This window comes from Neofelis nebulosa, chromosome 7 (genome assembly GCF_028018385.1).
Source record: "Neofelis nebulosa isolate mNeoNeb1 chromosome 7, mNeoNeb1.pri, whole genome shotgun sequence".
In the NCBI taxonomy this organism is placed as follows: domain Eukaryota; kingdom Metazoa; phylum Chordata; class Mammalia; order Carnivora; family Felidae; genus Neofelis; species Neofelis nebulosa.
Genome location: NC_080788.1, coordinates 70,427,527 through 70,449,737, shown reverse-complemented (window position 1 = coordinate 70,449,737; position 22,211 = coordinate 70,427,527). Strand labels below are relative to the sequence as shown.

The 22,211-nt window shown below is 37.1% G+C and overlaps 1 protein-coding gene across 5 annotated transcripts in view; it reads left to right on the top strand.

Annotated features, from left to right (window-relative positions):
- The window catches only part of SLC12A6 (solute carrier family 12 member 6), an 86,690-nt gene that overhangs the window by 8,161 nt on the left and 56,318 nt on the right, over window positions 1-22,211 (top strand). The window contains exon 1 of one of the 5 annotated variants that reach the window (XM_058738311.1): window positions 11,905-13,090. The exons of the other annotated variants lie outside the window; for them this stretch is intronic. Coding sequence (XP_058594294.1) covers window positions 12,967-13,090 — 124 coding nt within the window. The 5' untranslated portion in view covers window positions 11,905-12,966. Of the gene's footprint in view, window positions 1-11,904; window positions 13,091-22,211 lie in introns of those variants that run through there. 5 annotated transcript variants of the gene reach the window in all.

The following is a 22,211-nucleotide window of genomic DNA, read 5'->3' as shown; positions in this document are numbered from 1 at the left end:
GCAGACCAACCAAATGCAAGGTGTGGGCTTTATTTGGATCCTGATGTAAACAAGAGTAAAAGATACCTTTGGGGTAATCAGGGAAATGTGACAATGTACTTGGTATTAAATGATTTTAATGAATTATTGTGAATTTTCTTAGGTATATTTAAGACATTGTGGTAAAGTCCTTGTCTGTAAAGATACATATTGAAGTATCTACAAGTGAAATGAAATGTACTCCACCACCCAGCCCCCCCCCCAAAAAAAAGTTGAGAATATTGGCAAATGTTTATATTTTGAATTGGAGTAAAAAGTGCATGGGGATTCATTTTACTATTTTCTCTGCTTTTGTGTATATTTGAAAATATCTATAATAAAAACTTTCAAAAGGTTGAACTGTGTGTAAGAAAGCTGCTTTGATAGAAAGGACTTTCTTTTAGAGTCTGTCCTAGCATACTCTATGTTTTGACTCAGCAGTTGGTAAAGTGATGCTTCAACTTCGTGTCTTTTATTTTTGGTAATATCTTCTGTGTCCTTACTAATTCTTTTCTACCAAAGGCCTTATTCTTTGCCTGTCAGTGGCATATTTCTTGCTTCCAGATTCTCATAAACTTGCTTTGATATTATCTCTACTGGAATGGAAAAGAAGGAAAAGGACACTCCTGGGCACCTTTAAAAGTTATACTTCCCATTTCAAGACTGTTAGAATAAGAGTAATGTTTCTAACGCTGACATTTAAGATAATTTTTAATGACCTATGCGGATGATGTCTTGCTATGAACTTTTGGATTGTAGCTGCCTCTCTTTTTGTCCCCTCTGCCTGCACTCTGAAATAGCAAGACCTTTGTGCAAATTCTTTTTTTTTTTAACTTTATTTATTTTGAGAGAGAGCAAGAGAGAGAGAGCAAAAGTGGGGGACAGGCAGACAAGAAAGGGAAAAGAGAATGCCAATCAGGCTTCGTGCTGTCAGTGTGGAGTCCTACACAGGGCCCAAACTCACAAACCATGAGATCATGACCTGAGCTGAAATCAAGAGTCAGACACTTAACTGACTGAGCCACTCAAGCGCCCCAACCTTTATGTAAATTGTAAAAAAGACAGCCCTTCCAGGCTTCACTAGAGAAGGACAAACTGGATTTCAACCCCCAACCCCTGCCCTTTTGGCGTGACACAGTCTGCACAGCAGCTGCACCTGGTGGGTTTGCTGAATCAGAATAATGCAAATTATATGTGTTTGAGTTCTTGGCGAGGTCTTTTGTTGTTGTTGTTTTCTTTTTATTTTTTGTAAAGAAAGGTGAAAGATTTATGTGATATGAAGAGAAACCAGAGTATGCTGATGTGTTTCTTAGCACATACGAAACTTTGGTGGGGTATATTGTAGGAATTATGAAAGCATTTTATTTTGTGAATGTATAAAACAGCGTGTTATTTTAATGAAGTTTTGTAAGTAAATAGGGAAATAAGAAGATTTTCCTCATTACAATCCTGTGATTAGTGCTTTGGTGTATTGTGTAGAAGCCCAGCAATTATAAATGAAGGTGTGAGCACAAAACTGCAGAACATACAGCACACACACAAGCAGACACACAAGGCACCTTGCTTTAAATGCAGAAGTTCCATAGTTGATGAATAATAAATATTATTACCATATTTGCTCAGTTCTAAGGCAATACACTTGTCATCTTTTTAACATTTCTGACATTTAGGTGCATTTTACTTTTGAAGAATTTTAAGCTACTGTTAAATCATTGGTGGAACTTACAGTTAACAAAATTTCAGAATCAAGTCACTATTGTGAATAAATCAATCTGAAAGGCTGTCCACAATCTGAAATTTTGAAGTTACCTTTGGATGTCTACTGAAAAAATGTGAGGGCTGAAGCTTTTTTTTAGTCTTAAAATGGAAGTTTTTGTAGTTGAAAAGCCAGAGATAGAAAACAAAAAGTGTGTATAAGTAATTAAGAGATAAGAGGTGTGTTTGGGTTTGGGTTTTAATCCTAACTTTAGTTGTTGTATTTTTGTTTGTTTGTTTGTGTTTTTCACTTTAAAATTTCCCGTTCTTTTAGAACTGTGTTTCACTCTCCAGTTTCTCTACTAAATTAGTCAGTGGCATCTTTGGCTTTGCATTTTTATTACTGCATTGCTCAGCCTTATGCTTTTCTAATGGTCTTGAGAAATCCATGCAAGATATTCAATTGGTAGCATTCCTCTGTTTTATGTTATTTCTTTTTTTATTTTAGAGAGAGCACGTGCAAGTGGGGCAGAGGGAGAGAGGGAGAAAGAATATCAAGTAGACTCTGACCTCAGCACAGTGCCCGATGCAGGGCTCAATCCCATGACCCTGGGATCATGACCCAAGCTGAAATCAAGAGTCGGACCCTCAATTAACTGGGCCACCCAAGCACCACAGCATTCCTCTTTTTACAGTCAGAACCATTTGGTTAATAGTTTTAATTTTTGCCCAAGTGGCACCTGAATTTCCTAATTTTTTCCATTTCACCAGACAAATCTACTTTTACGTAGGGGTAAAACTATTCCGTTTTTATACAGCTAGTTTAAAAACAAGAAAACAGTAAGTTTAAAAACTCTTATATATTGGGGCACCTGGGTGGCTTAGTCAGTTTGAGTGTCCAACTCTTAATTTCTGCTCAAGTCATGATCTCACGGTTTGGGAGTTTGAGCCCTGCATTGATCGGCCTCTGCATTGGCAGTGCAGAGCCTGCTTGGGATTCAGTCTCTCTCTCTCTCTCTCTCTCTCTCTAAATTATTTAAAAATAAATAAATAAACTTGAAAAACTTTTTAAAACTCTTGTATAAATATGTACATTATCACTTTGAGGAGCTATGAGAAATTGAACCAAACTGAAATTTATCTTATTTGAGAACATTTTCATTTAACATCCAAGCTTTTATATATATATATCCAGAAAGAATACTTACTTTCACAACTGGCTAGTTTACATCCTAAATTATTAAAAAAAATTTTTTTTATTTTAAAAATGTTTTAGGGGCTCCCAGGTGGTTCAGTTGGTTCAGTATCAGACTCTTGATTTCATCTCAGGTCATGATCTCACAGTTGGTGAGATCAAGCCCTGCATCAGACCCTGCTTGGCATTCTCCCTCTCCCTTGTTCTCTGCCCATCCCCCACTTGGTCGTGCACACTCTCACACTGTCTCTCAAAATAAACATTTTTTAAACAAAAATTTTGTTTCTTAGTTTTGCAGTGTACTCATTTCCAATAGAATTCTAAGAATTATTAGGAAATAGAAAACATTCTTCCCTATTAAATGAAAAATCATGTTTTGATATTTTTCATTTAAAATGAAGTCATTTTCTTCAGAGCTATGATGGGATTTCTCATCCAGGAGAAAATTGAAACTGATAAGGTTAAGTAACCTGCCCAAGGTCATACAAGTAATAAATTGAAGATTAGTAACTTAAACCCAGGTGTGTGTGATTTCAGTATCAGTATCCCTGTTATAACACTTCCTCTACTAACATTAGTTGGCTGTATTGAAGCATTTAGTAAGCAGCAAAGGTAGAGTAGAAGAAGTATAAAAGAAATAGAATTTTTATGTTCAGTGTACATTCTTGCAGTTTTTTGTCTGGATTGGGGGCATGAAAGGAAATAGGGGTTTTTGTTTTTTCAAAAGAAGGTAGTAAAATTACATGTTTGCTGAGTAATTTTAAGGTTCTGAGTTCCTAAAAGGAAATCTGGCCTAAAAGTATGTATTTTTTTTTTAAGATTTTATTTTTAAGTAATCTCTACACCCAACATGGGGCTCAAACCTACAGCCCTGAGATCAAGAGTCACATGTTCTACCACCTGAGCCAGCCAGGTGCCCTTATTTCAGTGTCTTTTAAATAAATGGCTTGCAAATACCCAGGGCAATTTGGTAGTGCTGAATTATACAGTTATTAGGCATGTTAGTTCATCTTCCTGAAAGTTAATATTCGTATTTCTAGTTTCAGTAGATCTACTTGTTTTTTGGTTTTGGTTTTGGTTTTGGTTTTTAGTAATCTCTACCCCTAACGTGGGGCTAGATCACAGCCCTGAAATTGGTAATCACATGTTCTACCAACTGAGCCACCCAGGCACCTCGTGGTGTATCTATTTTAAAATGGAGTTTTGGGGGTGCTTGGGTGGCTCAGTCAGTTGAGCATCCAACTCCTGATTTTGGCTCAGGTCATGGTCCCAGGATTATGGGATGGAGCCCTGCATCAGACTCTGTGCTGAACGTGGAGTCTGCTTGAGATTCTCTCTCTCTCTCTCTCTCTCTCTCTCTCTCTCTCCCTCCCTCCCTCCCTCCCTCTCCCTCTCCCTCTCCCTCTCCCTCTCCCTCTCCCTCTCTCCCTCTCTCCACCCCCCCCCCCCCCCCGTCTTCTGCCCCTCTCTCCCACTTGTGCATACACGCTTTCTCTCTCTCATGGGAGTTTTGTTGGAAGGAAGGAAGCAGTAACTTCTTTAAAAACAAAAACTTGTTCTCTGAGGTGAAATTAACAATAAAATTTTGTTTTGAATTGTATTTTCATTTTTCTTTATATTTTTAGAAATATGTCTTAAGTTTTGACAATATGTTGCAGTTTCATTTTCTATGCACTGTTCGTAGTGTTGACTAGAAACCTATCTAGCAATTATTTCATAATATAGAATGGAATGTCCTACATCAGAAATGAAATTCTGAGTGAGTTACTGAGTGGTCTATGTTCATAGTGCCAGTGCTACGTTTTTGGTTGGTGATTCGTGGGTCTTACAGTATCTAGGCTATAATCACATTAGACTAATGAAAGAGATGGGCAGCCTTATACAGGGAGTTGTAATATCGTGAAGAAGGAAACAGTGGAAGCTGAGGACTCTTGGGTACGCAAAGGCTTTTGATAATGCCTTCTTTAATATCAGCCAAAATGGGTGATGTAGCTGTCAAATTGGCCAGCCATCAACTATCCTCCTACTTCGTTCTTTTCTTTAGTGAAGATTCACACCTGTAGGTCCTTGAAGAAGTAACTGGGCAAGGTAGTAGTGCGTTGTGCCCTCAAGGTTCTATGTTTACACTATATTGTACTTACAGAACTGGTCTGATGTTGCCTTTTATTATATAGTGAGGTAGATAACATGATTGTGAGCTCCTTGAGGGCAGGAACAGTGTCTTGTTCTCCATTGTATTCCTATTTCCTGGCACATAGTGGTCACTCAAATATGTATTGAATAATGCATGATTTCTTCAGCTTCAATAAAGCATGAGATTTTCCTGACATTTTGATTTGGAGAAGTCTCCGTCTTTCTTACAATGCAATATTATGAATCCATCAGAAAATAATGTCTGAGGTATTTATTATCTTTCAGTTGTTAGCCCCAACGTATGTTATATATTAATCACTGATGCCATTTTTTTTTTAATTTATTTTTTTTTTTTAACGTTTATTTATTTTTGAGACAGAGAGAGACAGAGCATGAACGGGGGAGGGGCAGAGAGAGAGGGAGACACAGAATCGGAAGCAGGCTCCAGGCTCTGAGCCATCAGCCCAGAGCCCGACGCGGGGCTCGAACTCACGGACTCACAGACCGTGAGATCGTGACCTGAGCTGAAGTCGGACGCTTAACCGACCGAGCCACCCAGGCGCCCCTGATGCCATTTAATAAAAACCCATTTTCATAGACAATTTTATGTAATTCTGAGATTTAGGGGTTTTAAGTTCTTACTATCCATTGTAGGTGGTCTTCACCAGAGTAATTGATTAACTCTATAATTCTTTCTGTACTTGTCTACATAAGGCAATATTTAGAATTTGGGATCATTTCAATATTTTAAACCACTATTTCCAGTGTCTGAAGAGGAAAGAGGGTTTGCTGATATATTAAGGAAAAATGTATATATATATTTTCTACTTAAGAATGAGAGTCTGTATACTTTTCCAGCTATAGCTCTAAATTTAAGTAGTGAACTGCCAGTAAAATGTTTACAGTATTCTGTAACACAGCCATGGAGTGTAGTATGTAAATGGTGCTGGTCCATCAGCTGTCTACCTAACCTGTGTGAGGAGGTAAGTTCAGAAATTGAAAGTTTTAAAAAACTTGCTTAGCAGTTTGATAGAGCAATTTTATCTCAAATCTAATACTAAAAATTAGAACTTGTGTTTTGTATATTTTTCTAGTAATTCATAAGATTTTTAGCCCTCAATGAATTCTGAATATAAAGAAAAATATTCCTTTACCAGCAATCATTTGCAAAGCACTGCTCTTTTGAATGTTTGCCTAACCTTCTGAATGATACCTCATGAGGTAGTGTTTCCCTACCAGTGGCCCTTTAAAGCCTGAGTAACTGAATGGGGGTCATGGAGTAGGTTAGTCCTTTATGCAAGTCTGATATTTTCCTTAAGAATGCCTGCTCTAACACATGACCTCTTTCTTTTCTTAATATTTGAAGGTAAGTTAAAATTTTTGGAAATTCTGTGCTTTTTTAGAAGTTCTGTAATTCAGACATTTTAATGAAATCCTATAATTCAGATCTTTTTCCTGTCAAACAACATCTCTTAATAAGATGAATTTATTGTTAGAAAGATTTATAGAATGAAGAGTATGAAGGGTTTACTTCTATGTAAACTTCATGAAGAATTTACGAGGATAAAACATAATTAACCTTTGTTGCTCAAAGTTCATCATAAATTTACCTTAATCAAGAAAATTAAAGCAAAATGCCATTTTCTATTTATATTTAGTTGCTGGCTGGCAGTTACAACGATTTGATGAGAATGTCTATCCTAAATATTTTGAAGTAACAACTTACTACATTAGAAGCAACTGCTTGGGGGGAAAAAAGCAACTACTTGGAAGTAGATTCCACTTTCTTTACTATTTGTTGTAAAAACACCATTTGTAATAAAACAAATGCTGTAAGCACAAAACTGTCAATTGGTTACAATTTTAAAGGCTCTCTCAAGTGTGGCTGGATCTCAATAGTAGATAAAGCACTCTGAATGGTATCTTCAAACTACAAGAGTTTAGGAGAGATTCATAAGATTTGAAGCTGTTTTCCAATCAGAATCCTCTTTTCTTTCCACACCATCCCCATCAAATTTGTGTGTGTGTGTGTGTGTGTGTGTGTGTGTGTCTATGTGTCTGTGAAAGAATTCTGTAAAAAGGTGTAGACAGATGAGTTAAGTCTACATTGTGTGTGTCATGGGAGCTATTGTTCTATTTTATATTTTTCCAGCTTTTTAATAGCATGCTGGTACCTTTGATCAAGCTCTAGTTGCATTTTTAAGCTTTTTGAAAGAATACTATTTAATATGTTACTAAATCCTTAACATCATATCTAAAAACTGCTCTCAGGAATGGACAGAATGACATTTGGTAAAACTCATGTATTCAAAATGTATGTGGCTTTTTAATTCCAGGGATTTTGCTTGCTGCTTACTAATAGAAGTTTTCTTGCATCATGAATTCATGTTTAGCATGCATTACTAGATTCTTAAGAATCACTTCAGCAGGATGTAGTGTGGTTCTAGGTTATTTGTGAGTGGCTTTTGTACAATACAGTTCTCAGGTTCTGAGAATGAAGAGGAAATGCATATATGATTTGCTCTAAAATTGAGTGATGTAGTATAACAGTATAGTACAACCTGGAAGAGAATCCTTATGTTGAAAATAATTTCCCACTTACTTTCCCTTAATTGTTCAAGTCTTTTCACTAAATCTAATTTGTCTTTGTTTTTTTAATAAATGGGTTGAATAAAACAAAATGCTGGTTGTCATGAGTTGTTAGCTCTGATTAAAAATAAGTAATTGGATAGTGTAGAACAGTAAATTGTACTTCCAAAATATTACCCATGGTAGATCCATTCTTGTAAAGAATGGGCATGCTTTAAAAAAAAAAAACATAATGTCACAAAAAAGTTTTACTGAAACTAGTAATATAAATAATGTATAATATTTGGCCTAATGTACAAAGCACTATGGGAGTAATGCCATTATAAATGTGCTTTTGCCCTAGCCTGGGCTTATGTCTTACTACTAAAAAATACCATAGGGGCGCCTGGGTGGCTCAGTCAGTTAAGCTTCCAACTCTCTGTTTCGGCTCAGGTCATGATCTCGAAGTTTCGTGGCTCAAGCCCACGTCAGGCTCTGTGCTCACGGTGCAGAGTCTGCTTGGGATTCTCTCTCTTCTCCCTCTCTCTCTGCTCCTACCCTGCTCATGATGTCTCTATCTCTAAAGAAATAAACTTAAAAAAAAAAAAAAAAGATTTGAAAAAAACTATAGTTTTTTTAAAATGTAAAACTAAATATTTCAAACCTGTATGATTCATTTCAAACAGCATTCAACACTATAAAATCAAAGTACAGGACTAGCATTTATGTAACTGCTTAAATTTTACGTGAAATGGAATTTGACCCATAAGTGCTTTGCTTTATACTCACACCTGAAGATCTTTATAAAGATTTCAGTGAACTTCAGTTCATTGTATTTTTTCCAACATTTTATTAAGAAAATTTTCAAACATACAGAAAAATTGTAAGATTTTTGGTAAACAACCATCTTTATCCTCCAGATGCTACAATTAACATTATGCTCTATTTGTTTTACCACATATTTATCCCTTCCATTGGATCCATCTATTTTTAAAGCATTTCAAATTAAGTTGCAGGCATCAGTTATGCTTCAACTCTAAACACTTTTGTATGCATATGATTAATATGTAATATATAACTTAAAATGTTTTTGAGATTCATCCATGTTGTTGAATGTATCAGTAGTTTGTTCCTGGTTATTGTTGAGTAATACTCTATTGTATGAATATACTACAGGTTGTTTATCTTATTGATGGATAACTTGTCTGTTTCCTATTTGGGCTGTTATGAATAAAGGTTTATAATCATACTTGTTTGAAATTTGTAAAAGGGGCACCTGGGTGTCTCAGTTGGTTGAGCATCTGTCCAACCCTTGATTTCAACTTAGGTCATGATCCCAAGGTTATGGAATTGAGCCCTGTGGTCATGGAGCCTGCTTAAAATTCTCTCTCTCTCTCTCTCTCTCTCTCTCTCTCTCTCTCTCTCTCTCTCTCTCTCTCTCCCCCCTCTCCCTCTGCCCCTCTTCCTTGCTCTTTCTCTCTCTTTCTCTCAAATGAAAAAAAAAAGACAAAATTTATAAAAATCTGCCAAACCTTTTTCCAAAGTGGTTGTATTATTTTATATTCCCACCAACATTTGCTCTACATCCTTGCCAACAGTTTTAATGGTGGTTTTAATTTGCATTTCCTGAAAGCCAATGATGTTGAACACTTTTTCCAGTGCTTATTAGCCATTTATATAACTTCCTTTGTGAATTGTCTATTTAAATCTTTTTTTTATTTTGTATTGAGTTTTTTTTCTTATTATTGAGTTGTAGAGGATTTTTATATATTTAAGATATAAGTCCTTTGTCAAGTACATGTTTTATGAATATTTTCTCCCAGTCTCTGACTTATATGTTTATTTTCATAATGGTGTCAGTTGTTTGTATTTTTTCCAGTGTTTTATTATGAAAATTTTCAAACATAAAGTTGGAAGGCTTTTATATAAGTGAACACCTTTACACCCACCACTCAGAATCTATCATTAACATTTTATTGTACTTTTCCTAACACCTATTTATCCATCTATCTTATTGCATTTCGTGGTAAATTACAGATATCAGCTCACCTCTCCCAGATACTTCAAAATGCATATTATTAGAATTCAGTATTTGTTTGTAGCTTTTTTAAAAATACACTTATTGATTGATTGATTGAGAGAGAGAGAGAGAGCAGGGGAGGGGCAGAGAGAGAGGAAGAGAGAGTCCCAAGCAGGCTCAGCACTGTCATCACAGAGTCTGATGTGGGGCTTGATCTCATGATCTGGAGCTTATGACCTGAGCTGAAATCAGGAGTCGGCCACTTAACCAACTGAGCCACCCAGGCACCCCTGTAGCTTTTTTTTTTTTTTTTTTTAGGTGAAGTTTTCATACAATGAATAACACTAATTTTAAGTGAACATCAGCTTTTGATGAATGCATACACCTATGGAATCCTAAACTCTAACAAGATGTAGAATATTACTATCACTCTGGGAAGTTTTCCTGTGTCCCCCTTCCCCCAGAGGCAGCCCTTGTCCTGGTTTGTTTTTGCACCATAGATTAGTTTTGCCTGTTGTAAAACCTCATATAGTGGGTTCATATATTGTGCACTCTTAAGGCTACTTTCATGTAGCGTGATGTTTTGATATGCATTCAGATTGTTGCTTGTATCACTGAGTCATTCCTTTTTTTATCTGAATAGTAATCTTTTGTATGAATACATCATAGTTGGTTTACCCATTCTGCTATGGATATACATCTGGGTTGTTTCCAGTTTTTGGTTATTGTTAATAAGCTGTTATGAATATTCTTGGACAAGTCTTTTTGTGGGAATATGTTTTCATTTTGGGAGGATAAATACCTAGAAGTGCAATTGCTGAGTTATAGGGGAGAGTACTAGACTTTTCCCTAAATTGGGTGAACCAATTTACGCCAATATATAAAAGTATCTTTTGTTTAACATTCTCACCAGATTTGGTGTTTCCAGTCTTACCAGTTTTAGCCATTAGTGTGGATATGCAGTGGTACTTCACTGTGGTAGTTTATTGATGTTTTTATCTTATTTATTTTTTAAGTAGTCACTATGCCCAATGGGGGACTCCAAATTACAGCCCCAAGATCAAGAGTTACAGGCTCTTCCAACTAAACCAGCCAGGTGCCTCCATTGTGGTAGTTTATTGTACTTTAAATAGCGTTTTCTTATATCCTACCTTCCCTATCTAATCACTGTCTACACAGCACTGCCCTCAGCTTTACCAGAACCGCACCCCCTCCCCAGCTTTTTCTGTATTACTTTAACTTTGCCTTCAATTTTTTTTGCCACTGCACTTTTATCTATAGGCCACTCTAGGAGAGAACTATTTTAAAATTGCTGAGCACTGTGGTATCAAATCATCGAGTTTGGTAAATAAATACGCCTATCATAGGTCAACAGGAATGTTTTGCCTTCCTACTTGTTTGGTTTGCAGATATTTTTAGAGGGGAGAGGTGACAGGATAATATTTTTACATAGACTTATATGCACAAGCTGTACACAGATGTATAACACAAGTCAATGTTCTTATCCATCAACTGTAGATTAGCCCTAGTTCAACTCTCTTTTTATAATAAATATGAAAGGCAAGATCCTATTGGAAATATCCAGTGGCACTGAAGAATTTGGAATCCAGAATCTACTATTGAAATTTTTGAAAATTTGGTAGTTAAGTTCCTTTGAATAAATTAGTAGAGTAGCTTCCTGAGTTGTAAGTACGGGAAAATCACCCAAGGCACTACCACACTTAATTTTCTTTCAAAAATAAAATAGTTACGAAGACTTCTTAGGTGATAAACTTTTTTTCCCCCCATATAGTAGTAATTTGCTATCTTGGCTGCTTGTTTGAACCATCTGAGAGTGAGAAAAAGGGGAGCTTTAAAATCCTTATTGCCCAGGCTCTACTCCAGAGCAATTAAATTACAGTATCTGGGATAGGACCCAGACATCAGTATTTTGTAAATTTCCCCAGGTGATTCCAGTGTGCAGCTAAGATTACAAATCAGTGCTACATGGGAACCCATGAAATAAAATTTAGGGGCGTGTGTGTGAGTTTTTTTTTCTGTGAAACTTCTATGTTGCTTACTAACAAGGGTATTACAAGTTTTTAGGTTGGGCTTTGCTGTTTACAAACTCTGTGACTTTGGGCAAGTTGCTTAGCCTAATGTTTCTGTGATGATTAAATGAAATCATAATGAAAAGTTTTTAGTGCAATGCAGAGTACAAAGTAGATCTTTAACAACTATTGGTTTCCTTTTCTTTTAGAAATGGTATAGGAATAAATGAGGATTATAAACTATCATTCCTTTGTTAAATTTAGTGCAGCCTTATATGTCAGGTGTTACTAACAACAAAGCCCTTATATTCTATCATCAACATAGAAGTTACCACAGGGCTCAATGTACTGAAGTCCCTTATCGGTGCAGAGATAGACCTCATACTCTATAGTTAAAGCCATCAACTGAGCACTGGACACAGTTATCTGATAAAATATACCAAGATTTAAATATGTTACATGTGTTGAATGAACCATACACCACCTAATCAGAGGGATTATCTTGAATTTTTTTTCTTTAAAACACGATGTTTAAACTCTGTACAAAAAAAAAGTCTGAACTCTTTAAAAATATTTTGCTCTTTTAAACAAACTTGGACTCCGGGGAATATTAATGTCTTTTCTTGGAAGTTGTGGTATACACTACAGTATCTACAACTATGCCTTGTATAAAATATGTAGGCATTCATTGAATACTTGCTGAATTAGTGTTCTCATCGGAACCATAAGAAATTACTATTTTTCATATGCTTTGAAATAAAGCAACAACAGAAGCTTACAAATAGTTTGTTTCATTTCCTAAATTTATGTGGTGCCAGTTTCTCTTTAAAGAGGAAAGTTTGTACAATGAACTGTTCCCTAATCTTTCTCGTGTGAAATGTGAGGGCAGAGGTTGAGATCACGACGTGCACATAGGGATGGAAATAACTTAAGTGAAGGAAACGAGCCGGTGAGCACACAGGGGGCGGCAGGTCATGAATTCTGCCCACTCGCAGCTTTTGGCAGCTCTGGAAAGGCGGCCTAAGAAGTTCTTGGGATTCTTGAGCTTAACAACCATAAGCAAGGGGTGGAGTGCTTAATCCTTTCGAGTGAATGATAAACACTGTGGAAGGCGTGTCTTCCAGCGTTCCACTCCCTTGGGGCTGTAGGTCACGTGAGCAGAAAGTACTTCCCTCTTCCCAGCCTTCGTCTCCCGTAGGCAGTGATTTGAGTGCGAAAGGGGCACACAGTAAGGAAGAGGTAGGTAAGGAAAGTAGAGTGGAGGGCAGTGTAACTACAGAACGAGCACGGGATTTCTACGTGTAACAATGCCACACTTTACCGTGACTAAGGTGGAGGACCCAGAGGAGGGGGCAGCAGCTTCGGTCTCCCAAGAGGGGGCGACCAGCTTAGCAGAAATAAAAGCCCTGATTCAGCATTCAGATGAACTAGGTGAGTACTCAACTTGGGAGCTTCTGGAACCTGTGGGGTCTTTCATGAAAGAAATGGTGACTAAAATACTAAAAATATCTCCTTAAGGATGGAGGGAAAGTATTGTGGTTAAGGTGTTTTTCAGTCAGCTGTTTCACTCCTTTGTGTATCTGATAACTTCTCTTTTTTTCCCATTCTGGTTTATTTTCCCCACAATGAGTTCTGTGTTCATTACCTACAGGTGAAATTGAATCGGTGGCAGTGTATGAGAAGAGTTTTCAAGCAAAAAGAAAGGCACAGTAAAAGTTAATTATGCCAAATTTAAATTTTACCTTTTGCTGAGTTTAAAATATATCTGGAAAAGCACATAAAGGGGGAAAGCATGGCTCAGTAGTTTTGTACAGTGGACTCTGCACTTGTGCCTTCTCAGATTATCCAGTATTTTGCCTCAGTTTACCAGTTAAACATTAATTCAGTAGCAAATGGTCTAAGAATTCTTTAATAAAAGAAGTACAGTAGGTCATTATGGTGACTAGCATAACATCAGGTTTAGTAAATTTGATGAATGTCATTATCCCTATTATTTTCTCTAAATGGTAACAGTTAGAATTGCTGGCGGGATTGTGGTTTTGAATTTTTAAACATGCAATTAAAATGTTAGTTAATACTATATTAAAGATAGAAGTAGTTTGAAGCCCTTTATTTTTTTAAGTCTATAAATTTCACAAATTGTCAAAAAAAAAAACCTTCTCTAATATATGAATAAAGGCTAAGGGAATAAATAATCTCTCAAAATTCCACGAATCTAATTTTTCCTATAGCAAGTAAGACATAATTCCTTTCTGTAAACTGTTTACTGTCTTCTGTCTTACCACGCCTGTATGAATTTTTAAGAATCTCTAACGTAAAAACAAAGGACTACAAAAAACATTCTTGTTTATTTTTTCCTTTTAGTGAGAAAATTTACTTGGGGGAGATACGATTTTATGGAAACTGTTTGCCAGGTTGTTTTCATTTTGCTGAATAGTCAAGGGTGGTAAATTGAAAGTAAGTTTAGCCTACTTTGGACTTGATTCTCCGCAACTTTAGCTCAAAGAAGTTAGGTTTTCTTCCCTGGATTGTGTGTGTTTGAAGTTACACTTTCTTAGTTGTTTACGTTTGCTGCCATCAGATTTTAATCCCTTTAGGCTTTTGGCTTTGCTTTTGTCTTAATTAATTTCACAAGATGTAAACAAGTGAAGTCTATCTGTACCTCATTTGACTTCTCATTGTTTTTTATTTCCTTTCTTCACCACCTCTATTATTTCATCTTTACTGGTCCCATCATGTTTGGTGAAATCTGCTTTCCTCGGATTACAACAGCGTTGAAATCATTTAAACTATTAGCAACCACCTAGAAGAGCTGTAAAAATTTTGATAGCAGCCAACTTTGTAATAAAATGACATTGCTAGGTTTAATTTATGTTTTTCCATAGTTATTGCTTTGGGCAAAGAAGTTACAGATATAATCTAACTTGAATTTAATAAGGCTTTTTATTTTGGCGTTTTCCATGACAGCCCGAAAGTGTCCACTTGAATGAACTATTGTTTGGTAAGTGAACAACTGATGGGAATATATTACCTAAACTGTATTTTCTTTATTGTAGGGTTAAATTAGAAGGGAAGGAGGGAAACATATGGGAAAAACTTAATTAGAAGGGTTTTTTTGTTTTGGGTTTTGTTTTGTTTTTGGATTCTAACATTCTTGATGATAGATGGTGTTTTGGGAGCAGTTGCTTGAAATGTAGTAAGTTTTAGCCCCTTGATCTTATGAGTTAAGTCTCCTAAATTGATTGTGGTTTTGTGGCAAGCTAACACTAGCCAGTTGTATAACCAGTCACTTTTTTAATGTTTTTCTGTCTGTATCTGTGAGGAGAGAAAAATACGTAGTTTCATATAAATGGAACATATTTAGAAAGCAAATCATTCTTTACGATGTGTTTTTTCAGAGGTGAGATTTATTTGAACTAGGCATATAATTTGAGATAAAATAGAAATATGAGTATAGATATAATCTAATTCTAAGAAATACATTAATCCTTGGCATGCTGGCTACCAATCTAGTAGAACCTGCTTAATTTTGTTTGTTTTTTTTTTTTTAATTTTTGTTTTTTAAGGTTTATTTATTTTTGAGAGAAAGAGAGTGGGAGCAGGACAGGGAGGCACAGAATCTGAAGCAGGCTCCAGGCTCTGAGCTGTCAGCACTGAGCCCAATGCGGGGTTCAAACTCATGAGCCGTGAGATCATGACCTGAGCTGATGTCACGTAAGCCACCCAGGCGCCGCTGCTTAATTGGTTTTGAAAGGAAAAGCAGAAACTCAGACTTTCCCAACTAACATCTTTCTTGACTGCTTTCCTCTTTCCCTATCCAGTTTAGGTGCCCCATCCTATGTTTTCTCAGCAACCTGTCCATAGGAATTGTATGAACCGTCCATATTACAATCCATATTACAATCACCTGTTACACTTGTCTCTCTTCCCCCAGTAGACTAACTGTAGTCCTTGAGGATAGAGACTTTGTCAGACATTTTTATATCTCCGGATCCAGGTGAATTGCACACAAGAGCCTATTGAGTGAATAGACCTTTTTCCTGCCTTTTTAATTCACTAAACACCTGTTCAGTGCAAATATCATGCCAGGTGTTTTACCTTCTTTTTAAGGCTACAAATGCCTTAAGATCCCCACCAAAGACAGCAGAATGGCTTTGGAGCCAGAGACCTGGCTTTGAATCCCAGTCCTAATTATTACTAATTAAAAGTAGTGATAATTTGTATTAATTATTACTTGAGTGACTTTTGGGCAAGTTATTTAACTTCTCAAAGCCTTACTTTGCTCTTTGATAAAACAAAAGGATATAGTAGGAATAACAGTACCTACTTTACATGGTGGTTGTGAATTACATGGGAAAATGAATATAAAGCGCTTACTCCATGAGTGACACAGCATTCAAAAATAAGAGCCATCTTTTACTTACTGTGATGTAGTCGTTTAATAAGAGCAAAAAGAAACAGCTTTGGGTACCAGATGGGGAGAATAATAATACTGCATACAGGGGACCCTAGATGGGTATCTCAGAGGATGAGAACACCACTGATTCTTGAAGGGAGATCTAGAGATTACAAGAGTAAAACAATAGCAGGTATGAGAGGAAGGTAGAGAGCCTGTGCAAAACAAAAGTTTAAGGCAGTTAGCACATTGGACATAAGGTGAAGAGGGCTAAGAGATGAGACTACTTAATGAAGGATTATCAGTTTCATCTTCTCCTCCCTCTGTGGGAATAGTGGGTGTTAATGCCTTTTTAGAGCTACACCAGGCTGTCTGTGGACAGTAAGTACTTGCCTCGAGCAACATGGGAGTAGTAGCAGAGGCAGTATTCAAACTTGTAAATTTTATGTGCTTCCCATCACACCATGATGGGAAGTCCTAGTTTTTTAAGAGTAAGTTACTTTATATCTTCATGTTCATGTGTCCACAGGATTTCATATGTCATCAGATCTGTGATGGGTTTTATAGGAACAACGCAATTGAATTTTACTATTTATTACATTTACTTAATCAGGTGTAAATGTTTCATTCATTATGTATTTAAATGTTTATTGAGTTTGTTAAAGTGTTTCTCTGAAATAATTGTTCTTCCCCTCACTCCTCAGATCTTCTTATAGTGTCTACAGATTAGGCAGACTTCAGCTACTGAATTTACTTTCACTTGATATACACAGATAGCAGATTGAAGATTTCTCCTTTCTTTGAAATAGGATTCTAAGGAAATGTTCAGAAACACACTTGTAACAGAAAAGAAAGGAACCTATATTGGTATTGAATAGCATGTCCAGATATTAAGTGTCAAGTAATCCAGATGGTATGTGAGCATACTATGAGAGAGATTGTGTTATATAGAATTTAAATTTTATTAACCCACAAGAAGTTAGATTGCTATTAGTTCTGCTATTAGTGCTATTAGTACTTTCTTTACTGACTAACACTGAAATAAGTTGAAATAGACAACTGAAGAATTTCTTTGTATTGATTTAAAAAAAAAAATCTTTTCTAGGGAACCTGGCTGGCTCAGCCAGTAGAGCCTGTGACTCTTGATCTCAGGGTTGTGAGTTCAAGCCCTGTGTCTGGTGTGGAGCCTGCTTATAATAAAAAATTAAAAAAACCTTTTCTGTAGTAAAGATTTAAAGCTTTTTTTGTGTGTCCTTTTAACTATTCACGTGGGGCTTTTACAAAGCCAAATAACAAAAATTCACATCTGCTGTCTTCATATCCTCAGATATTAAGTTTAAAAGTTTATTAAGTTTAAGTTCAAAAGTTTATCCTTTTTATTTAAAAAAAATTTTTTTGTTGTTTTTGAAAGAGAGTGCGGGAGCAGGGGAGGGGCACAGAGAGAGAGAGAGAATCTTCAGCAAGCTCCACACCAGCACAGAGCCTAATATGGGGCTTGATCTCATCATCTTGAGATTACCTTAGCCGAAATCAAGAGTTGGATGCTTAACTGACTGAGCCACCTATGCACCCCTCAAAAGTTTATCCTTAAAGGTGACTCAGTGAGACATGTTTTTCTGCCTCCCTTCCTACCCCCTTATATTCCATCATCGTCAGAAAGAACACCTCCCTGAAATACTTTGCCAGTTCTTTTTACTATGTATTTTTATGCTGTACCTGAGACCTTAATACAAGAATACAAATTTGATTCTGAGTCTTTGCAGTTTTTTTACATCTTAAAACTTTGTTTAGATTGCTAACCTTTATATTACACTCTGGCAATATTGAACTCTTTCATTCCCTGTTTCAGTATTCTTATCACCAGTTTTTTAGAGTCTTTCCCCAATTTTTCCTTGCTTAGTGTGCAATCCTCTGTATACCATCTGCTGCTTTTGCCCAACAGGGGATATACCAGATTGGAACTGATGTGATTCTGTAAAGATAAAATTTCTCCAAAAGATATATACATTCTTACTGCTTAATATTCTTATAATCTATACTCAAAGCAGCATTTAGTTTAGGATTATAAAAATGTTAAGTGTAGTTGTAGCATATTGTAAAATACTCAAAGTTTTCAAATTTCCGACTGAATTTGGATATTTGGCATACGTTACAAAAATAGATTGTAAGCTGATAAACTTTAAAGACTTTAGCATTTCTTGGTTTTGCCAGGTTGAAAGTGGCAATGATTTTACACTACAAAATGTCATCAACATTACAGTAGTAATTGTTGAGTACCTATTGTATGCTAAGTGTGTTACAAATATTGGCTTATTGAATCCTGACAACAGCCAAGACAGGCAATCATTATCACCATTGTACAGGTGAGGGAATTTAGGCGCCAAGAAATTAGATAGGCTGTTGAAGTGATAGATGGAGAATTCAGACTAGAATCTCTGTGACTCTAAAGCCTTTTTTCTTTTCACCACACCACATTATCCCTCTAAACAGACACATTATTTGTTTTCTCAACTAGGCTGTTCAATTTTCTCAGTAGTTCCTAATTCCTGTTAGGTTCTAAATCTTTTCTGTGTGTAGTTCTCAAAATTAATGGAAAGTTACTTGCTGCTTCTACGTTTTCATGTGCTGGATTTTTTTTTTTTTTTTAATTTTGTGTAGAATATTTCCAAATGTAGAATACTCTTACAGGGGCGCCTGGGTGGCTCAGTCGGTTAAGCGTCCGACTTCGGCTCAGGTCACGATCTCGCAGTCCGCGGGTTCGAGCCCCGCGTCGGGCTCTGGGCTGATGGCTCAGAGCCTGGAGCCTGCTTCCGATTCTGTGTCTCACTCTCTCTCTGCCCCTCCCCCATTCATGCTCTGTCTCTCTCTGTCTCAAAAATAAATAAACGTTAAAAAAAAAAAAAAAGAATACTCTTACAAATGATGCTAAAAATTGAGAAGTCTGAACAAGCAATGAACCTGGTTTACTCTAACAATCCTTTACTAGTCCTCCGCTCCTCAGATTTCTTTTTTTTTTAATTTTTTTTTTTTAATGTTTATTTTTTTGAGACCGAGAGAGACAGAGCATGAACAGGGGAGAGACAGAGCATGAACGGGGGGAGGGTCAGAGGGAGAGGGAGACACAGAATCTGAAGCAGGCTCCAGGCTCTGAACTGTCAGCACAGAGCCCGATGCAGGGCTCGAACTCACGGACGGTGAGATCATGACCGGAGCCGAAGTTGGACGCTCAACTGACTGAGCCACCCAGGCACCCCGCTCCTCAGATTTCTAAGGAGATGTACATTTATCAGTGAGATAGGAATAAAGGCTTCATTAAAAACCAAATGTTAATGGTGGGCATAGGGAGTTAGTGAAATAATTTTAATATAACTTTTAAGGATATACTGAACGTATGAAAGATGTGTTTATTTTAGTGTATTAGAAAAAGTTACATTTTGGGACGCTTGGGTGGCTCAGTCAGTTTAAATTCCGACTCATGTTCTTATGGCTCATGAGTTCAAGCTCATGTCAGGCTCTGTACAGACAGCTCAGAGCCTGGAGTCTGCTTCCAGTTCTGTATCTCCCTCTCTCTCTGCCCCTCCCCTGCTCACACTGTCTGTCTCTTGCTCTCAAAAGTAAATAAACATTGGGGCAGATGGGTGGCTCAGTTGGTTAAGTGTCCGACTTCGGCTCAGGTCATGATTTCATGGTTCGTGAGTTCGAGCCCCTGTATCGGGCTCTGCTGACAGCTCAGAGCCTGGAGCTTGCTTCAGATTCTGTGTCTCCTCTCTCTGCCCCTCCTCCACTGTGCTCTCTCTGTTTATCAAAAATAAATGTATAAAAAACATTTTTTTTAAATAAACATTAAAAACAAAAAAAGAAAAAGTTATATTTCTTTTAATGGATCTTATTCTTAGAATGAAGCCAGGTGAAAACACAATTCTATTTAGAGAAAAATACTAACATAGGTAGAACATAGTAAAGATTGACTATGGTTGCATGAATAGTGTAAATGATTTTAATCTATTCCAAGCCCTCATATTGTGAATTAGATATCCTTTCTTTTCCCATGGGTTCTTTCCAATGTGACCTCTAACCTTTTGGTGACGAGATTTTTTTTTTTTTTTTTTTTTGGGAGAGAGACAGAGAGAGGGAAAGCAAGCAAGAGCAGGGGAGATGCAGAGGGAGAGGGACAGAGGGAATCCCAAGCAGACTCCCTACCGTCCGTGTGGAGCCTGACTCGGCTTGAACTCAGGAACCGTGAGATCATGACCTGAGATGAAACCATAGGCTTAGCGGACTGAGCCACCCAGGAGATTTTGATGGTGATTGTGAGAATACTGAGGGGTGCCTCGGTGGTTGAGTCAGTTGAGCATCCAACTTTGGCTCAGCTCATGATCTCACAGTTTGTGAGTTTGAGCTCCACTTCAGGCTCTGCACTACAGCACAGAGCCTGCTTAAAATTCTGTCTCCCTCTCTTTCTCCTCTCCCTGGCTTGCTCTTTCTCAAAAAATAAATAAAAATAAACTTAAAAAAAGAATGGTGAACCTATAATAAGAGTCCTTTTACAAAGCTGTCTTTCTCTTTTCCCATCTTACTGCCTTTGTTCATATGTTTTTCATCTGAACTCTTCTCCTCTGCCTTCTGCTCCCTGTCTACCACAAAAATTTTGCAAACCCACATCATCTCAAGACCAGGCTCATACTCATTTCCTCCAAGATGAATTGCCTGATTTTCTATCCCAACTTTGATTATTGCATCAATCCACATTGATCAGCACATATACTTTGCAGTGTGGCCCAAACTTGCAATGGCTTTATAATTGTATCTTCAGCTATATTGTGAATTATATGAGGGCTAGGGATAGTGTTTAATATATTTTGAAAATTATATATTTTTATTTTATTATGGAAAATTTCAAACCTACAAAAGCTCAGTGACTTTCTGTTCATACCTCTTCCCTGTTGGTGTTTTTCTTTGCTTTTAGATGTTCTTTATATTTAGGAATGTCATCTCTTTGTGATATAAATTGCAAATATTTTTCCCAGCCAATATTTCTTCTAAAGTTTTGGGTTTTTTTTTTTTTTTTTTTTTTTTTAACATTTATTCATTTAGAGGGAGAGAGAAAATAGAATCCCAGGCAGGTTCCATGCTCAGCACAGAACCCAACGCAGGGCTTGATCTCACAACCTGAGATGGTCACCTGAGCTGAAATCAAGAGTCAGATGCTTAACCATTTGAGGCACCCAGGCACCCCTCTTGTAAAAGTTTATTGAGGTATAATTGATGTAAAATACACTGCACATATTTAAAGTGTACATTTTGGTGACTTTTGACATCTGTATATACCTCTGAAACAGTTATCATAACCAAGATAATAAACATTTCTGTTGCCTCCAAAAATTTCCTTGTATCCTTTTGTAAGCCACTTACCTAATTCTGTGCCTGGTCCCCAGGCAACCACTGATCTGCTTTCTGTCACTGTACATTAGTTTGCATTTCCTAGAATTTTCTATGAATGGAATCATACAGTATGTACTCTCTTTTGACTTTTACGTAACAGTTACTTTTACAATTCATCCACCTAGTCAATATCCTTCAAGTCCAAGTAACATTAAGATCTTCCTTATTTCTCAGAGCTTAACATTAGGGCAGTAGTTGAAAATGATAGAACCCACAGATGTTTGGACTTAACAGAGTCTTTTTAAAAATTTTGACCTATTTGTCAGGATTTGAACGTTTTTAGTATTAGTCTGTAAACAGACCTTCCTTTTCAGAGTGGGTTCTGGGAAGGTGAAATCTCGCTATCCCTCTGTTCCTGATTCCAGCCTGTGTCTGCCTTATTTGAGCCAAATGGCCCCTGGATCCAATGAACAGTTAGGTGCAAGTGAGGCCTGGGCTTTGTGGGAGCTCTATCAGGGAGGGGTGGCAAAGGACTTGTTCCTCAAGGGCTGGTCAAGAGCCTTGGGGTGAGGATAACAATGGCAGCTCCAGGAAGGAGCTTGGTTTGGTAGAGATCCGTGGACTCCTGGAGGCGAGAAGAAAGGGACAGAACCAGGGGACTGATATCTCTCTGTCTCCGAGACTGGGAGATGTAAGGATACCGGAGAGCTGGGAGGCTTCCTCCTGGGCCTCCGCAAGGCTGTCATCTTGCCCTCTGGACTGTCCCCTACGGGC